Genomic DNA, 20,985 nt, shown 5'->3' with positions numbered 1-20,985 from the left:
ACCTGATGATTAAACAACCTAACCTAACCTAACCTAACTCCCAATTAACGTTAGGCTGCTTAATCATCAGGTGAAATAAGGTGGGTGGGGCTAAACTTCAGGTGATGCAATGACTGTTATAATACTGGCATATTAAACAGAAAATATATCTTTCATATAAACTATTGATACATACTACCATACTTACAAACAACCAGAGAATATATCCCTTATTGTTACCGAACTGGTACTTAACCTTTTACGATTTATGATTAACTTGGACAGAAACAAGAAAACAAATATTGGTCGGTAACATGGAGGAGTTGAGAGGCATTCTGCAGGTGGTGAGGTGGTCATGGTGGTGAGGTGTTGTGATGGTGGTGAGGTGTTGTGATGGTGGTGAGGTGATGGTGGTGGTGATGGTGGTGATGGTGGTGGTGGTGGTGTGGTGGTGAGGTGATGGTGGTGGTGATGTGGTGATGTGATGGTGGTGAGGTGATGGTGGTGAGGTGATGTGGTGATGTGATGGTGGTGGTGAGGTGATGGTGGTGGTGGTGAGGTGATGGTGGTGAGGTGTTGGTGGTGAGGTGTTGTGATGGTGGTGAGGTGATGTGGTGATGTGATGGTGGTGAGGTGATGGTGGTGAGGTGATGTCATGGTGAAGGTGATGCACTGGTGGTGAGATGATGCGATGGTGGTGATGTGATGGTAGTGGATGCTTAAGAACTGGTGGATTTTGTTGTGGTCGAGAAGAGGAGGAGGAGGAGGAGGAGGTGATCGACCTCCTTACACCTCAAGGTCGTCATCATAAAGGGGGGTCGACTGGTACAGTACAAGGTTCACATGGACTAACACCAGCATAATGGACCGGTTACTGGAAGGCAGCTTTTGTGGGTTCCATTCTGGGCGAAGGCGACTTCATGGACGGTCGTACTGAACAGTTGTTTAGTGATTACTTTTGTGTTAGACTGCTTAGTTGACTTGGATTTACATAAGACGACAGCTTAATGGGCTTAAATAAAAACAACAGCTAAATGGGCTAAAATAAAACAGCATAATGGGTTTAAATAAAAAACTTAATGGGTTTAAATAAAACACAACAACAGCGCAATGGCCTTAAAGAAAAAAACAAAGAATCTCATAATGAACTACAGCTTACCTGGTGAGTGTAAAGCTTACGGCCATTACTAAAACACGCTCTGAGTGGCGTGACTTACTAATTTGTCAGGAACTTAATCTTCCCCTCAGCATGCATTAATTAACCTGAACCTTAAACTGGTTTCTACACACAACTAAAAAATATATCTGTACGGAGGGGTCAGATGAATGTCTAAATGAACACTACGACTCCTGTTGTCTCGGTAGGGTTGTCAAAATGTTTCGTCCGTTGTGTCATATATGATTATCTCTATGATTCATCAGCCGCCCACTAAAATATTATTCGGCATCCATACGGCGTGATACAATATGACATGAGTACCGAGTAATTTTTTAGTGGGTGTACATACCAGGAAATATTCACTCGTGCATAAATAATTTAATCTAGTTTAGTATAGTTCGTTCACTTACCATGTGGTGTATGTTGTCGTGAATGTTCAGGACTTGTGTGTGAATGTTGTTGATGATTTTGGTGTGTAAAAGTGTCATGGGAGATATACCTATGATCCTTTGATTTGTGATAGGTGAGGAAATGTGGAATAATTTTAGGAGTGAAGGAAACGGATGAAGGAAATGAAAAAAGGAACAAAAATGTTGAAAGAAATGAAGGAGGGAAACATACAGGATGAAGGAAACTAAGGAGGGAATCCCATTAATCCCATTTCTTTTGGACTTGTTAAAATAAAGATTGAGATGATTGTCGGTAATGAGTTTCCTTTAAGAACTGTTGGCCTAACTTAACCTAACCTAACCATAACATTCGTGAAGACAGTGAACTGCGGGAGGCAAACAAAAACATTATTTAAATGTCGGAGCAACTGACAACATAACTTCAATTTCTCTTGCTCTTGTTCTTGTTGCTCTTATTTTCCTTCTTGTTCTTGTTATTCTTGCCCTTCATGTTCATATTACTGTTATTGCTGTTGTTCTTATTTTTCTTCTAATACTTGTTCTTCTGGTTCTTCTCTGCCTTCTTCTTCTTTCGTTATTTTCTTTCTCTGCCTTCTTCTTCTTCGTCTTCTTCTCCTTTCCTTCTTCTCTGCCTTCTTCTTCGTCTTTACCTTCTATGTCTTCTAGAAACTAGGAGATAACGAGCACCACACAAGGTCAGTCAGAGCGGGTGTGAGAGGGTGATCTATTTGGTGTTCTGTGTCACGCTCTAATTGGTCGACCACCTGAGTGTGAACAGTGAAGGAAAAGACGATAAAAGTGGAGAAACCAGATAATGTAAGAGTAAAGAATATACGATGAGAGATGGAGAGAGGATGGTTGGAAGAGGAGTAGTGTAGACTTAACTGTATAATATAAGGTCAGAGGTGTTATGAAGACACCTGAGGAATGTCTTAATGGAGGCTGTCAAGGTGTGAGGATGGGCAGGTGTGAGGATGGGCAGGCGTGAGGATGGGCAGGTGTGATGATGGGAATATGTGATGATTGAAGGGTACAAGGATGGGGAGGTTTGAGGATGGGGAGGTGTGAGGATTGGAAGATATAATGATGGGAAGTTATAAGGATGGGAAGGTGTGATGATGGGAAGGTGTAAGGATGGGCAGATGTGAGGCTGAAAACCTGATAAGAAACACTAAAGAGAAAAATAGAGAACAGAAAGGACAATTAGAATGCAATCAGTAACCAAGGTGCAATGGACTCGAGTAAAAACACATATCGAATTAATGTAGATGACGTTTAGACGCTGGTGAGACTATTGATCGTGGAAGATGTGAATGTGTGAATGTAAACGTAGATGGTGAGTGTGAATGGGTCGTTTATATAAGTGTGGGGGGACATCATCCACCAAGGCTTATTATAATGTTTTCCTTCGGGAGTGGGTGACTTGGGGGTGTGGGACTTGGGGAATGTAGGATTGGGGAATGTGGGAGTATGGGACTTGGGGAATGTAGTACTTGGGAACATAGAAGGTAGTCGAACCTTCTGGTCCTTTAGTCACTAGATGAAGACGATGAGAGCTACTGTAAGCTTATGCTGCTGTCCAGTTGGCTGAGGAAAACAACTTTGGGGAATATGTTAAGCTGTGATGAAGAGAGTATAGGAAGGTGCTAAGAGTAAGTAGAGGTGAATGAAAGGGACAGACGTAATGTATCACTCATTTAAATAGTAAAAAAAAATAGTATTATGGACTAGATTATTCATACGAGAAACAAAATTGAAGACAAGATTGATTTGGAAACGAATTTGAAAGCGAGATTACACAAATGGAAACGAGTTGAAAGTAGAAGGCAGTACGAAACCACAAGATTGTGAGTAGAATGCATTAAGAAAGTAAAGTGTGGATATACTCTAAAAAAAACTTCGAAAATGGAGAACAAGTCGAGCATTGAATATACATGAAGCCTCCGTGAAAGGTAAGAATTCTACACCATCCTTTCAGCGCCTTGACTTCTGTGTGTGTGTAGTCCTGAACACCGTGGAGCTGTACAGTATAAGACATACCACAAACATTAAGAAGACTCACCTCCTTAATGTCTTCTTTACACTCGTACAAAAGAAAACTTATTTTCACTTTTAAGGATACTGAAATAGATAACTAGTTTGTGATGTAATATTTTAAGAATTACAAGAAAATTTAAGGAAAGGGATTTGAAGATAGATGTTTGGTGCAGCGTTGAAGTCATTAGAAAGTCTCTTGGGTAAAGACATGCTTGGACGGTGTGGTGAGGAGGCGGGCCCGACAGTGTGTGGGTTGATGATAATTGAATGAGTGATGACAGCGATTGATACTACACGTTAATGTGACGAAGAGAGCAAAAGATTGCTATTGAAAGTGAATGATCATTTAAGCTCTTGGCTCTACGAGTGCTACTTTTTGTTCGTGTCAATGTCAAAATAGACACAATACATAAATATAATAAAGTAAATATTTAATACTTTAAGAGGACATAATAAGTGGTCGAGCGAAGGGTCGCTTCACTTGACTTAACGGGGAAAGTAATGATGATACGATTTTTTTTACTGAATTCTCAATTTAGTTTGTAACGTGAAGGTGTTTTATTCTTACTGAAATCTTAATTATTTTATTGTTACTCTTCTTCTTGGAAGGTTATTTTGTACCAGGTAAGCAGTTCATCATCCTCATTGCTTTTATAAATAGTTTTGGAAATTAGTTAAGGAGATGTTATCATGGAAATTCTTAGAAATATTGTAATGGATATTTTTTATGGAAATAGTTAGTCTAATAAAATAAGGGAATGGCTGATTAGATCCCATGATGCAACATTATGATTTAATTAAAGTCTAATATGTAGAATGCGGTTTTACTGGCTGGGGAAAAGGGGGTGGAGGAGGGAGGGGTAGTGGAGGATCACGGGAGGAGGAGGAGGAGGAAGTGAATGGTTGAGGGAGGAAGAGGAGGAGGATGGCTGAGGGAGGAGGTGAAGAAGAATGGTTGAGGAAGGAGGATGGTTGAGGGAGCAAGAGGAGAAGGAAGAAAATGGCTGAAGGACAAAGAAAAGGAAAGAGTAGTAGGAGGAGGAGCTGGGGGTTGTCTGACGGAGTAGGAGGAGGAGGAGGAGAAGGGGGGAGTGGTAGAGAGGGAGGAGGAGGGGGGGAGGGAGTGTTAGAGAGGGAGGAGGAGGAGGCAGAGAAGTTATTGTAGACGATAAGCTGCAAGTATCACAGACAACCTACTATTACTTAAGCAGTGGCTGGTTTTAACTTCATAAGGCCCGGTTCTTGCCCACCTGGAAATTTGAAGTAGAATAATTTGCATCTCACCGGTCCTCAGTTTAAGCTCATGCTCTGTAATATATTCACTAGGCTGATGTGTAAGTATATGTTACAAGTGGGACGTCCTGTGATAATTCAAACATTTGACGGGACTAGAAATTTGCATAAGCAGCTCACTCCACTACCACCTGTTCTCGCACCTGCATACATGGTGAAGCGATTGCATCATTCCACAGAAATATACACTGATACATGCCTTCATACACCACACATGGGAGTATTAGAACATCTATTCAGGAACACCGCATTTATTAAGTTTTATATAAACATTACACACACACACACACACACACACACACACACACACACACACACACACACACACACACACACACACACACATACTGATGATTGACCTCCAAGCACACGTTTTACAATAACAACTCATATACACACACGATAACATGTGCATGCTGGCAGGAGGTTCATGAAGGAGATGTGAGGCTCACTGTGGCTCACTGTGGCTAGCTAGTGACCACCAACCAGCCCTCACTGAGCCCTCATCCTGTAGCCACCAGCCAGCCGTCCCCTTGTAGCTACAAGCTAGCCCTTCACCTGTAGCCACCATCCAGCCCCCTCCCCCGTAGCCAGCCTGTAGCCACCATCCAGCCCCTCCCCTTGTAGCTACAAGCTAGCCCTTCACCTGTAGCCACCATCCAGCCCCCTCCCCCGTAGCCACCAACCGGCCCCCGCCCCTGTAGCCACTAATCAGCACTCTCCCTGCAGCCACCAGCCCTCGTAAAGTGTCGCAGTGATCGCTAACTCGCTAATGAACGCCGTCACGACTTCTTTGCTGCCGGCGCATGCGTTCTTCTTATCGTGACCTTCGTTGCATTGGGGTTACTGTGGCCTCCCTGGGTCAGTTTGGTTTATAGTGTGGATCTGTAACACGTCTATTTTTTAAAGTATTTTTCGTCAGGTGGTCATTGTGGCAACACCGGCACCATGCAGGCTGTGTGTGTTAACAAGTTGGTGTGGAGGTTTGCTATTTGTTTCTCTCTAGCTGGAAAGGCTTGCTATCTCTCACCTTCCCTCTATTTGAACAAAACATTAATTGTCTTTCTCTACCTGGTCAAGGCTTACTATCTCTTTCCTTACCTGGACATAGTTATCTCTCTCTCTCTCTCTCTCTCTCTCTCTCGCGCGCGCATAGTTTAGTGTACAGTCGAAAATATGGGTTGCTTTAGTTAATTATTTGTACAGCCGCAAAGGACGTTTGATTTCTCTGTACAGGTGTGAAGGACATTTCATTGTATCAAGATGTGAAATGCATCTCACTACTCAAGACAAGTATTAGAAATCTATTAATTCTCAACATAGTGGGGAAGAATAATGTATATTTTAAGTACAGTTGTGTAGAACACCTTTATCTACGTACAGGTGTAGCGTATGAGCACATCAACAGTGTAGCCAATCCGTAATGGATGAGTGACGGCTGAATACCCCGAGCCATGATGCTTCCAACACGACTTTCATCCAACTCCTATATATAAAACGTATTCCTCATGTATATCTGCATATTAGGTTACGTTAACTTGGCTAGGTTAGCGTAAGGGTGTTTAATCTTAAGGTGAAACAAGCTGGAGGGTTAATGATCACGTGATCCTCTCCAGGTTACCATAATTCCTCCATGTTGTTCCTTGAGGAGGTGATCTATGGTACATGTAATACTAATGTGAATTTCTATTTTTCCCCAGGAGGTGAGTCGTGAGGGGGAGGACCCTGAACTAGGTACTGGGGCAGTTCGGAGACCTATTGAAGGGTGGGAGGAGCCCCTGGAGGCCTCAGGTGAGTACCCTTGACGAAACCAAACAAACTCCTCCGTGTTTTCACTGTGAAATTTTGAATAGTTGGAAAGGCTCTTGGGTGAGGTCAGTGGCTCATGTTAGGCAAATTAGCGCCGGACTGACCCACATTTTGAGGTTTAGTGGCGCTTTAATTATCCAGGCAATACTGGCGGGTGACGTCACGGTCCCGGAAGCCGTACTTGAATAAAGCCATTCATAGATTCAGTCGTACTTTGAAGCCTCGTGACTTCAGTCCCATGAGTCAAAAACTGCTTAACTATTTACTTATAAGTTATTGATTTTTTTTACGGTAAGAATATTTTTTCATAAATAATTAGTGTAATAAGTTTTGTGAAAGTGGTGTACTGGATATGTGGACTTTCCATCACTAACGTATATGTAAGAAATATGTACAGTACATTACATAACAAATTTTTCCATTAATTCTTTCACTAATCAATCATTAACACTCAAAGCATAAAGTAAACAACAATTCCCTTATAAGAACTACGGAAAAGTGTTCTTGTAGGTGAAGGCTAAACATTACTGTGCCTTGAAGCAGTAAGCATTAGGTTCAGATATAAATAAAAGTTATTCCATGAAACTCCAAGAATATAGTGTAGGAACCTGCGGATAATGACACACTATGTTCCCTCACAGATGACGTGCCTATATAAGGGTATTGCTCTTATTGTTATGCTGTGGACTTGTTATTAGTAGTATAAAAACCTCGCCCTGGGGTATCTCGGCTCCACCAGGTAATGTAGTCATCATGTGAGATTTAGAAACTTTATTTACTAATTTCAGTATACAAGTACAGATATAAGTACATAAGTTACAATAATTCTCTTGTGGTGGTAATGTAAGTGTAAGTCTTAACGTAGATACATTAGGGACACTACAATATATAACTTTACCCAAGTGTTGTCTAATGGTAGACCCTGCTGCCATATGGCATCACGAAAGTTGTGACCAAGTCCCAGGTTGCTGATCTGACTTTCTGCCTCATTTACACACAATTGCAGGGTCTCAGTTGTTTCTCTTACCATTGACAACACAACATACATATAATGTTTCTCACTTTTGATCTTTTTTTATTTTTTTATTTCTTTATGGTTCTTTATTATTTTTATTATTATTATTATTATTATTATTATTATTATTATTATTATTATTATTATTATTATTATTATTATTATTATTATTATTATTATTATTATTATTATTATTATTATTATTTTCGCCCCCAGGCCCGATGGGGGTCAGTGACCGCCCGCAGTGGCTAATCCCCTCGAAAAAAAAATATATATATATATATATATATATATATATATATATATATATATATATATATATATATAATATATATATATATATATATATTAATATCTATATATATATATATATATTATTACCAACACACGTACACACCAACAACAATGTACACCCACCAGCAGACATATACCACCAGAAAACCTCACACAACACCACAACCCACGAAAAGCACACATGACACCTCACCGACACACCACCATCACCAACACACCACCATCACCAACACACCACAACCAACCTGCCAACAACACCAGCACACCACCAGCACACACCACCAACACACCACCACCAGCAACCACCACCACCAACACACCACCACCAGCACACCACACCACCAACACACCAACCACCAGCAACACCACCACCAACACACAACACCAGCACACACACCACCAGCACACCACCACACACCACCAGCACACCACCACCAACACACCACCACCAGCACACCACCACCAACACACCACCACCAGCACACCACCACCAACACACCAACCACCAGCACACCACCACCAGCACACCACCAGCACACCACACCAGCACACCACCACCAACACACCACCACCAGCACACACACCCCACCAACACACACCACCAGCACACCACCACCAACACACCACCACCAGCACACCACCACCAACACACCACCACCAGCACACCACCACCAACACACCACCACCAACACACCACCACACCACCACACACCCCCACCAGCACAACACCATCAACACACACCACTACACACACCACATCACCAACACGTTCACCAACACACCACCATCACCAACACATCACCAACACCTCACCAACTCACCACCACCAGCACACCACACCACCAGCACACCACCACCAACACACCACCACCAACACACCACCCACCAGCACAACCACCACCAACACACCACCACACCACCACCACCACCACCACACCACACCACCAGCACAACACCACCAACACACCACCACCAACACACCACCACCAACACACCACCACCAGCACAACACCATCAACACACCACCACCAACACACCACCACCAGCACAACACCATCAACACACCACTACATTACCACCACAGCATCAACACGTCACCAACACATCACCAACACCTCACCAACACATCATAACCACTACTACCAGGAGAGAGACAACATTCCAACCATACAGGATCTGACAAACGAAACTAAAAAACGGCTAACTTTCTCCTGTGCTGCCGCTTGCCTCTCCAGCCCTTCCATGCCTATCTCTCTCTCTCTCTCTCTCTCCTGCCTTCCCCTTCATACCCATCCCTCTTTGTTCTCCCATTTTTCCTCTTCTTTCTATCACTCTTTCTCCCTCCCATCCCTTCTCTCCACTTCACCTTCCTTCGCCTCTCTTCCTTTCCTTTTTTAATCTCTCTTCTTTTATTATTTTCCTTCCCTCTTGTATAATTGGTAATTTTTTCGTTTCTTTTCGTACTCTTTTCCACCTCATCATCATCTTCTTTTCCATTTCTTAACTTTTCCCTCACTCATCATCCTTCTTTTCCACCTCTTATCATCCACTCCCCCACCTTTCATCACACCTTTACCTTTCTACCTTCTCTTCTCTCCTTCTTTCCTTCCTTACTCCCATTTCCCAGTCACTCTTCTCTCTGGAATCTAATAACTGCTAACTTTCTGCCGTGACACTTGATTTAGCGTCACTAGAACCCAACAATAACACTAAGACTTAATAATAATTCAGTCAGATATACAAATGACTCCCTGAAGCTCCCCCCTGCTGGAGGTGGTGAGCCTTCACTTGTTTTTACTAAGTTTTTCTCTCGCCTTGTGATCTACCTCCAATAATCTTGACCTATATTGTAGATAATCGGATTACTTTTTTTTGGCCTCATACACAGGCTAATATTCCTACAGGTACAAAAGTATGCTTAAACAAATACTGTATATAGGCAAGCTCAGATATATACATTTATTCATGTATAGTCGTACAAAAACACAACCAGTATGTGTTTATACAAATGTCCAGTAACACTTATGTTGCATGCTTATGGCAGCCCATTGAAGTCGATGACGACGTTGCTCCAGATGAGATGATTGATGAGTTATGTGTTATTCCTCTGATGCCACCGTAGATGAGTATGGAGTCCAATCCCGGAGGCACAGATCTTGTTTCATAGGTGACAGGGAGATTGTTCATTGAGAGGAATTATACCTTGAGCCCTCTGATGTCGTTGGGCTCGTTTAGTAGCTCTCGTTTGGTTCAGTGAGGTCTCAAGTGTTTCCGCTCCTCTATGGCTTGTTAAGCGCCATAAGGAACGGTCTGAGGCGTACTGATGTACACACACACACAAACACACACACACACACACACGAGAGGATAAGCACGTACACGTAACAACTTTCACTGGCCCCATAACACTGGCTGGCGTCTACAGGCGTGGTCGACCATCCCCTACCTTGAGGCAACTCCACCAGCATCTTTATAGGGAAAGTGACCTGTGCCACACAGTGTAAACATCTTTCCCATATACCCCCATTATATGACAACTGCAAAACCACAATAGCTTTACTAATCGCCATTATGTGACAAGTTTAACGCTACATCACTCTCCATTATTTAACAAAGGTAGAGCCACAATACTCTTGCCATATTCCATTATGTAACAACTGTAATGCCACAACTCTTTATGGTATCGTAAACTACCCATACAAAGATTCATAAACAGATCACAATGTTATGGCTTCTAACACAGACTTGAGGGGGTCGTTATCGATACGTGTAATCTGTACTTTCAAACTTTCAACTTTTTTTAATAGGGAATAATTCACTGTCGAAGCAACTCCTAGACAACCATGTATGGGCAGTGTTGCATTCACCTCTCTCTCTCTCTCTCTCTCTCTCTCTCTGTTTGTCTCATATCCCAGCTACCTAAATATCACTTTCTCCTTCTCCCTTTCTCCCTACATCACTTTGTCAGTGTACTGTGTGGCGTTGCGGAGAACATACTCCTGAGGAGAGAGAGAGCGAGAGAGAGAAACACACAGTACTTTCACTTTCCGTGCCCTACCATCTTTTACTACCTGTTCCTCCTCCTCAACCCTCCCCCCCCATCAGCCCTTCACATCACTCAAACTTTCTCCTGCTCAACCACTGAATCTAATGTATGGTTTTATCCTGAAGTTATTTCGATAGACCGTTTCGTGTTTCTACTCCTAATATGGCACTTTTATGATGGTGATTTCCTTTAACAACAAGTAAGAAATGCTTTGGGATAATTTCAGTGGCTCCTGTGAGAAAAGTGAGGTAAAAGTAGAAGGTCCTCTCTGTAAAGTGAAAGCTTAAGAATACGATGTGCATTCTTGATTCTGAAAAATTTTGCCCCAAATATTAGACGCCTCGGTTTGGTAATACCCTATCAGGTCTCTCGACAGATGGCAAATCATAAACATCAAGCTTTTTTTTGTATCTTTACCGTTCCCGTAAATAAACTCCTACGTAGAAAATATAGTAATCAACTTTCGTAAACAAGAGAGTTGTAAGCGCTGCCATTAGTTAAAAAAAACACTCACACATGCCCTTCCGATGCCACATTCTGCAAGTTTTTCTCTGATTTCACTCCAGTTGGACTTGTCCTTCAGCCTGGCGAGGAACCCCCGCCAAGCAGACCTGTTTATTATCTCTCTTTTCTCTCTCTCTCTCTCTCTCCCTCTCTCTCTCTCTCTTTTTCTCATTCTCGTCTCGTCTCGTCTCGTCTCGTCTTCTCTTCTTTTCTCTTCTTTCCCCTTATTCTGTGTACATCCTTGAATATGAAAGTGCGTGCCTCCGTGCCTTTCTGCCAGCCAGTACGTTGGTTTGTCTGCTTGCCTGTCTATCTTGATCACCAGATGAGTAAGTGTCACGCGGTCAGGTTTATCCATCCCAACCCTGCCCGTCTCAGCTCTTGCTCTGTCCACCGTGCAGTGTAATAAATAAACCATAAGGTTAATGTATCTCGGCCAGGCCAGAAAACACCTACCTCAGGCTCCCCAACACATTTTCGAGTATCAGTAACAGTGAGGTCTTGAAAAAGGTGATTAAAATCGGTCATATTGTTCTCGTAAGTTTCAGTGGAGTAAAAATAATCATTGGTGGTCTTTTAAGTGTTGTTGGTAGCCAGTAATTTCCATTAAGACCTTCCCTCTTTAGAAAGTGATTCATAATAAGCGAATGTTGATACCAGTCTTTTTCAGTGCAGGTGACAGCGAAGTGGCTTTCTTATCGATCGTGAATACCCGTCTCTTTAGTAACAGGTGACAACGGTACACATTTTCTTGGACACGAGTTAACACCTGTTGTTTTTATTTGTATGTTAAGTTAGAAAGTTTACTGATTGTCATTGAAATGTCTTAAAGATATTAATGGCGGGCATATTGTTTATTACACGATAGAGTGCCTAGTGTTGCTACCTGACTGGCCTTGTTTTTATCACGTCGGATTCTGGGCGGGGCAGGGCAGGGTAGGTTGGGGGCAGGCCAGGGCAGGGTAGGTTGGGGGCAGGCCAGGGCAGGGCAGGGCAGGGTAAGGCAAGACAGGGCAGGGCAGAGCAGGGGGTAAATAAAACCTGTGTAAGAGCGACGCCACCTGAAGGACAACATTTGTTTATCGTGGTGATTGATCTGATGAATTAATAACATTCCTCATAATTTTAAATACAGATAAGTCAAAACCTTTAAGTGTACCCAAATTATTAGGATTTGTTTTGGGGGAAATGACATCCGTCTTGTTTCTAATTACATTAGTGAAGTCTGTGAATACCAGTTTTGACTGATTGTCAATCTAAGAGAACATATTGACAGTCTGTGCTGACGCAGCTTGTTTTAACCAGTTCTTGACCAGTCTTGCTTGTAATATAATTAGTGGACTTTCTCATCAGCAAGATTTTAATTTTAAACATCTGATTTTGAAGAAAAAAAATTCGTACCAACAACATAGAGTAAACTATTGTACACTGATATACATCCCTGTTATATATCAACACAACATTAATGATAACATATAAAATTAAATAGAACAACAAGAACACTGTAAGAAGACTCAACCCCAAGATATTGTAAGTGTATCTCTCAGTGTAAGGAAAGTAATCTCTGCCTCCCTCCCCTACAACTAAGAATGGTGTGGTGGAGGTGTACTGGGGGTGTAGTGGATGTAAGTGGAGTTGTAGTGGCGGTGTAGTGGAGGTGTAGTGTGTTGTGACACCTTAGATAACTGAGTGAAAGCTTAAGAAAGACGTATACATAATGGTGAAGGTGAGGAGACGAAACACGTAATTACTTTCACCTACCACCTGACTCGTGAGAATCCTTTCAGATGTTCTTATACTTTTATATATGAGTTACTTTTCTTGTTTTCTGTGAGTCCTTCCTCTGTTTCATCTTTGTTTCATGTAAGCATTTGCTAAGTGCGTTTTAGTTTTGACCCTGTGAATATTTTGTTTCATTTTATTCCTCAGGAGTTCTTGTGATTGTTTCATTTTCATTTATTATCTGTTTCATTCGGACACTGTGCTTCCTCTGTGTGTGTTTCAACTTTGTGTTTTAGTGGGTAAGCCTATGAGTTTTTTTTTTTTTCCAATCAGTATTCTCTATATATATTTCGTTCTATTATAAGTATAAATTTACAGAATTAACTCCTGGACAAAATAGTGTTTATCTGGTAGACTAATAATATCAGTGACCCAAGTTACTCACTCTGCATTCATTCATGAAATACTCCCCCAAAACATATTCATTAAAAATTTACTCATATAATCGTTACTCATTAAGGTTACTCATCAACAATTACTCATTAAAAGTCACTTATCTAAAGCTACTCATTAAACATTTATTCATGAAAGTTGCTCACTGTAAAGTCACTCAGCCAGGTCCAGTGAGCAAAACCTGCATCAATATTCCGCGTAAGTCCATCAGACAGTTAGATACGCATTTACTATTCTAACCACGTCTTATAAACTGCCTCAGTAACTCCGCCTCTAAACTAACTACGTCCCCTGTTTTATAACATCTTTAAGAAGCACTGGAGGATTTAATGAGATTCTGTGTGTCTTTATGTTTAAGGTGACCATGGGTGAGTCCTTCCTTTAAACGTGATAACTCTCCATCGGCAGGACAGATGTGATTGAAATTAAGGTGAAACATTAAGACTAATAAGAGCTTAAATGAGTAGGATAATTGACATGGTCAGATGTGCATTAACTGATTGCTGGAGATTTTAGATTTTTGATGACACATTATTAATATCTGAATGGAATGTTAATGACAAATGGGGTTTTATATCATATATCTAGATAAAGAAACACACACACACACACACCACGTTTAAGTTAACCCTCGGTCACTGTATCGTGAACACTCCTTAAATATATCATGAGACGAGAAATCCTAATAGTTTTCCCCTTTTAACTCAACCAAACAGTTATATACTTGGTTACCATTCAGCCCACGTCCCCCTGGATACGAACTCTGTGATGACATGGTAATAAAGACTCGTGTCTGAACAGGTAAGAAGGCGCGTCCTGATTAATCTAAAAAGAAAAGTCCAATAAACATCCATAAATGGTATCAGAATTACCCTGAGACTATAACTAAACTAGATACGTTCACTTGAGCATCAGGTTGATCAGGGAAAAGAAGAAGAAGAAGAAAAGAGATAAAGATGAGGAGAAAGAAAATATAAGAAAAGACAAAAGAGGAAGAAGAACCAGAAGATGGAGAAGAAAATTAAGTAGAAAGGAAGAAGAGGCTCAAGAAGACGAGGAGGAGGCGGAGATGGAGGAGGAGGAGAGGAGGAGGGAGAGAAACGTGTTTATGGTGCTGAGCAACGAGAGTAAATTTGTGATAATGTGGTTTTCTTGTTCTTGTCGGTTGTTTCATCTACATTATCAGAGGTATTGTACTTTATTGAGCCCTTAACGCTGAGAGAGAGAGAGAGAGGTTGCTGTCTAGACTAGCTTTCTTTCTCTAACAGGTATCGTGTTGTGTGTTCATTATAGGTGGCAACATCACAAAGGATGAAACATCGGAAATTATGAATGTGAAAAAACTGACACTTTGAAGTCGGAGAAAGTTGTGTGTGTGTGTGTGTGTGTGTGTGTGTGTGTGTGTGTGTGTGTGTGTGTGTGTGTGTGTGTGTGTGTGAGTGCGTGGAAAAGTGCGCGCACGCGAAACCTCCTTCAGTCATTTAATGAGATACTTCCGCCATGCTGAGGATATGAAACTTCCTTCCTTCACACGACAACTAGTGACACCAACCATCTACTTTTTTTCTCCCTTCATTATACAACATGAAGCACCAATACCTGAAGGCTCTAGCATGACCAGCGTGTTTTCCTCACTAGTCTAAAACTTAAACTTTCTCTATTGTCGCTTGATTCCTTCCCTTCACTCAGTATGCTACATGAAGGACTTAAGACACAGACTGAAGCTAGAGACGAGAAACATTAACTTAATTGTTATTCAGCTTTTCTGTTTAAACGGGACGCTAATGACCTTTAAACATAACTATAGCTCAATTAAATGAATGTTTTACTTTAGGAGGATGTCAAATTTGTCTTCTCATGCTCATTCTTGGTGTTTTGGGCTGACAACACAGCACTCGTATTTAATATTAACTTAGCAAGGTCCACTCTTATGGGGGTAATATCAAACACACAGATATTTGCATTAATATTATGCATTTTCGGTGGTTGTTCGTCATCTTCAATTCTGAGAAAAAATTGCTATTATTATTATTATTATTATTATTATTATTATTATTATTATTATTATTATTATTATTATTATTATTATTTTTATTATTATTATTATTTTTATTATTATTATTATTATTATTATTATTATTATTATTATTATTATTATTATTATTATTATTATTATTATTATTATTATTATTATTATTATTATTATTATTGTTGTTTATCGATTAATATATTTTTGTTTATTCATTTAAGCATTTGCCACCGTCAATAATTGCAACACTCTCTTGACCCGACGTTCGCCAGCTTCACATTTCTTGACCCAGCGGCCACCAGCTGTTGAAAGTCTCCTCACGTACAGCCATCAGATGGACGGTGAGGGGACGTCAGTATCTTCCGCGTCGGTCTTTCATCTGCATATGCTTACCCTCTATGAACTAAGCATACAGGGAGTGACTAAGTGGGGCGGTCCATCGTTTGTGTAGCGGTCGGTCGCCGATTCATTGGCTATCGTCCAAGAAGAATCGTTTTTTATACTTTGCATTAACTCCTCATTTTCTCTTCATTTATTGTTGTCTTTGTTGTTTTCCTGTAAATCTTTCTTTATCTAAATTAAATACATTTGTTGTAGCTATTAAAAGTATAATTAAGTTTGTGTAGATACAACTTATTGAATACTAAGCCTTCGATACACAAGGAGGCAACATGTCCGGCACTGCACTCGACTGTCCTCACTTTCCCAACAGTAAAGTTATGTGCCCCTCTCACAGCTGGGTGGATTAAAGGTGCCCCAGCCTCAAACCAACGACCCTTAGGACAGGAGACGAGTGTTGCACCCACTCGCCCACTATACCACGCATTGCAATTGAATGTTATTGTAAAAAAAAGTCTTTCTTGAAGCAACAGGTCAGTGTTGATTGACTTTTGACTATATATATGAGAAATTTCTTTAAAGTATATTTCTTTTGAAAGTAATGAATATCAACGTCTTATGGTAGACCCTGCTACCATATGGCATCACGAAAATTGTGACCAAGTCCCAGGTTGCTGATCTGACGTTCTGCCTCATTTACACACAATTGCAGGGTCTCAATTGTTTCTCTTACTTTGACAACACAACATTTCATTTTTGTATTTCTTTATGGTTCTTTATTATTATTATTGCAGTGTTATTGTTATTATTATCATTATTATTTTATTATTTTATTTGCTATGAATCATCATCATCATCATCATCATCATCATCATCATTATTATTATTATTATATTTTCGCCCCCCAGGTTAGGTTAGTGTAGGATATGGTAGTGTAGGTTACTCTTGTAGTTTAAACAGAAACATATCTTTTATTCAGAAGTATAGACATATATATTTACCCATGCAATACAAGTACATTAATCCACGTATGTTTCAGAATAAATTACGCTGGTGTCTTTAACCTCAATATGAACAGTAATGTCACTATATTAACTCTCTCTACACACGTCCTCTACTATACATCCGACCACCATTAAATAATATATTCTCTCTCCTATATTTCTTTTTATTTCCCCTTAACAAACCCGTATATTAACATCAACCGAAGATCATTTTACCAGCTTTAGAGACCCTGTTATTCCTCCCCTTGCTACTCTGCTCCTACCTTCAGCGCACTATTGTTCTTTACCTCCACTATTGTTCAATATCTCCATTATTGTTCATTACCTCCACTATTCTTCACCACCTCCACCATTGTTCACCACCTCCACTTTTTTCACTATCCCCACTATTGTTCACGAGATCCACATCACTGACTGTTAGCCTCGCCTTGGGTGTTTTCCGCCAATAGTTCTTACAGTAAGAAGAATATGCAGTTTTACCTGTTAATTATCATCTTACAGGTAACATTTCAATCACACTTAATAATATACTACCATCTACCAATCCCATACTAAAAACTACCAGTCCCATACCAGAGTCTACCATTCCCTCACCAAAATCTACCATTTCTATAAACTTGACCTGTTCGTAAATGCATCATATTTTAGGGGAAGGAGGGTGGGAAGGGTGTGAGTGGGAAGAGAGTGGGTGAGGGAGGGGGTAAAGAAGGGAGTGAGGAGAGGGGGATAAGAGGGTGAGAGGGAGTTGGGGAAGGGAAGGATGGATTGTGGTGAGGAGGGTGGCAGAATTATATGAATAAGCTGAACTATGACCTTTGTTGAGAAATGTCCATCACTAACTGTAATAAAAGTTCAAGGACACATACTCAGCTCACACCCATCTCTCCCCAACACCTTTAACCTACACCCATCACTCCCCAACACCTTTAACCCACACCCATCACTCCCCAACACCTTTAACCCACACCCATCACTCCGCTTTAACACCATCACTCCCTAACCCTTTACCCACACCCATCATTCCTGTTCCTTTAACCCCACCCATCACTCATATAACACCCATCTCTCCCCCCTTTTTGTAACTACCCATCACTCCCCAACACCTTTAACCCCACCCATCACTCCCCAACCCCCAGCACACCATCACTCCCCAACACCTTTAACCCACACATCACTCCTCCTACCTTTAACCCACCCCATCACTCCCTAACATCCTTTAACCCCACCATCACTCCACCTTCCCACCCATCTGCTCCACCTTCCCCCCACCCATCACTCCCCAACCCACCCACACCTTCCTTTAACCCACACCCATCACTCACCTAGCCCCACCCATCACTCCCTAACACCTTTAACCCACACCCATCATTCCGCAACACCTTTAACCCACACCCATCACTCGCCATAACTCACACTCATCTCTCCCCAACACCCGTAACCCACATCCATCACTCTCCATAACCCACACCCATCTTCTCCAACACCTTTAACCAGCACCCATCACTCTCCGGCACCTTTAACCCACACCCACACCCATCTTTTTCCTACACCTTTAACCCACACCCATCTTTTTCCTAAACCTTTAACCCACACCCACACCCATCGCCCTTCTCTCTGTATAATAAAAAATCCTCAAATAACCATCCTTACTGTTCTATAATACACAGTTCAAGCCTTTCACTGGCCTAAGACTTGACCTAAAGCAAAAACTTGCCCAACAGCTGGCAAACCAGATGGAGCCAGCGAGAGACGGCTCACCCCACCAGCTGGCGAGTCTTGTATCTCTCGCCTCACAGTTACCGCGGGTTAAGGTAACTAATTGTCCACACGTTTGATAGCGGAGTACCTGAACTAATAGTACCTACATGTGATTCTTATCGGATGTTTTAATTGTTCCGTCGCTATAAACTTTGTCGGCAGCCAGTTTTAAAAGTCTTTCTAGAAACTAACAGGAGATAAAAGGAGAATAAAGAAAAAACATTATTGGAACGAGTCTTATTGCTTTAGGGTCATTAGTCTCGAACTGATTATACTGGATTTGATGATCGTAAAGCCACGAAATTTTTCCTGTTTTATTTTTGTTTTTAATTGTGGTATCATCATGATGTCGTCGGCCAACTAACTTGACAAAATTGTTTAACTCCCTCGAATATAATGACTTAGTCTACTGAGTACAGTGTTATCGTCACCTGTGGGAATAGCTCGTTGTATTCAAAGGGTTAAGACCGTACTCAGAGGATGAAGTTAAAGTACTCATGGGGGTTTACGTCATTTGGCGAGGCTCACTATGTCAAATATTGAAGTTTCGTGGGAAGTGTTCGTTAATTTGGGGAAGCAAATATTTTTAGAAACCGCTGAGTATGACCATTCCAAAAATTTGTGTTTCCATTTTTTGTGTCTGCTCAGTATGTTATGACGCCATTGAAAATTAGCCTATTATGTGCAGATTGGGAAACATTTGTGGCATGTCTTTTCTGATTATCTACAGTACATGTTTACCATACTATTAATAAATATAATATATACACAGTTTTCTTTGTTATATTTTTGGTCTCTCACACACATACAAATCAAATTTTATTTTGATATATTGAAAGATATCGATCTTATATGCATTTTCTTAACTTTTACCAAATTTATTATATTTCGTAGAACATTTTAATCCGCCATCTATAATGTAAAACATGTCGATTATGTTCAACAAGCTTAAGGACTCTTGTGATCATGGTTTACAATGAGTTTCTACTGCCCACAAAACAAAAAAATACAATCTCGGCGTCGTCATCTTCATCTTCATCTAAATTGAATAGCTCTTGATCTTCGTTTTCACAGTCTACACACAAGCAAAGATCTGTACACATTTGTCCTTTGGTTTTGCCGTTGCATCGGATGGACACACAGTTGGTCTGTTTACACGAGCATTTAACAAATTCCTAGATGGCAGTTGGTGCAGGCTTTAGTCGTGTTATTATGGCACAGAGAACCCCACCAACTTCCCACCAACCAATCTCACGTGGATCCAATTTAACTTGTATAGATGTGCTGGACTGGCCTCACACAAGACTGCAAGTGAGCTCTCTTGATGTGTTCATGCAATGCAGCACCTGGTGGTGGTAGCCTCTCATTTTCTGTTAAGTATTTACAAAACAGGTGCCAACGCAATTCTTTAAGCTGGTGAATAACGTCACCAGTGGGACAATATGTTTGACACACAAATCTGGCAAGTATATCTATCCTGTGTTGTGTCGTTGAGATCACCTACAGTACTCAATTGCTGGAAAGCATCAATTGTTCTTTCAATAGTTTAAACCATGTTGCTTTGCTCTTACCAGATAATCTCCCTGTGGTGTCACATCTTGCGAAGGCATGAAACCCCATTAGTGCTAGAGACATGTCTGGCCTAGAAGCTCGAAACGTCGGTATCGCTTCATGTTTTCCAGATACCATGGAAGTGTGAACATTTGGTATAATTTTGGAAAATGTGCAATGAGTAGAATCAACACATCTGTGCTAGGAGTGAACACAGAGATTGCTTCTCGGCCTCTGGACTTTCCGCACTAGCAAAGAGTGCATGCCATGTCATCAGAGCGTCTGTTTCTTTATGGTTATTAACTTTCATGTAGTCTTCATCTTTGCTGAAAAAGGTTTTCCAGCAGCTGATACGCAGAGAGCCTTGTTATGTTGCCTGAAATGAAGCAGAGACTTCTCTGTCAGATTTTGTTTTGTTGTTTCTGAAAGAACTTTTCAGCGTGCTCATATTGACAATGTTTGCGGTGTCTGTAACCTTGTATGTGACTGCCTTTTTCTCGTCCTTTCTCTTTTCTCTCGTGCAGGTCTTGAGCGAATTTGATTTGTGGTTCATAATAAATACTGAGGGAATTTGAAATAATAT

At 41.0% G+C, this 20,985-nt stretch overlaps 1 protein-coding gene across 1 annotated transcript in view; it reads left to right on the top strand.

The window, feature by feature from the left end:
- Positions 1-20,985, top strand: part of LOC121870590 (mucin-5AC-like) — an 87,579-nt gene that overhangs the window by 8,075 nt on the left and 58,519 nt on the right. The window contains exon 2 of the mRNA XM_042372423.1: positions 6,579-6,669. Within this exon, the coding sequence (XP_042228357.1) occupies positions 6,579-6,669 (91 nt within the window). The remainder of the gene's footprint in view (positions 1-6,578; positions 6,670-20,985) is intronic.

This window comes from Homarus americanus, unplaced genomic scaffold (genome assembly GCF_018991925.1).
Source record: "Homarus americanus isolate GMGI-L3 unplaced genomic scaffold, GMGI_Hamer_2.0 scaffold32583, whole genome shotgun sequence".
NCBI lineage: Eukaryota > Metazoa > Arthropoda > Malacostraca > Decapoda > Nephropidae > Homarus > Homarus americanus.
This window is presented reverse-complemented; position numbering and strand designations above follow the sequence as displayed.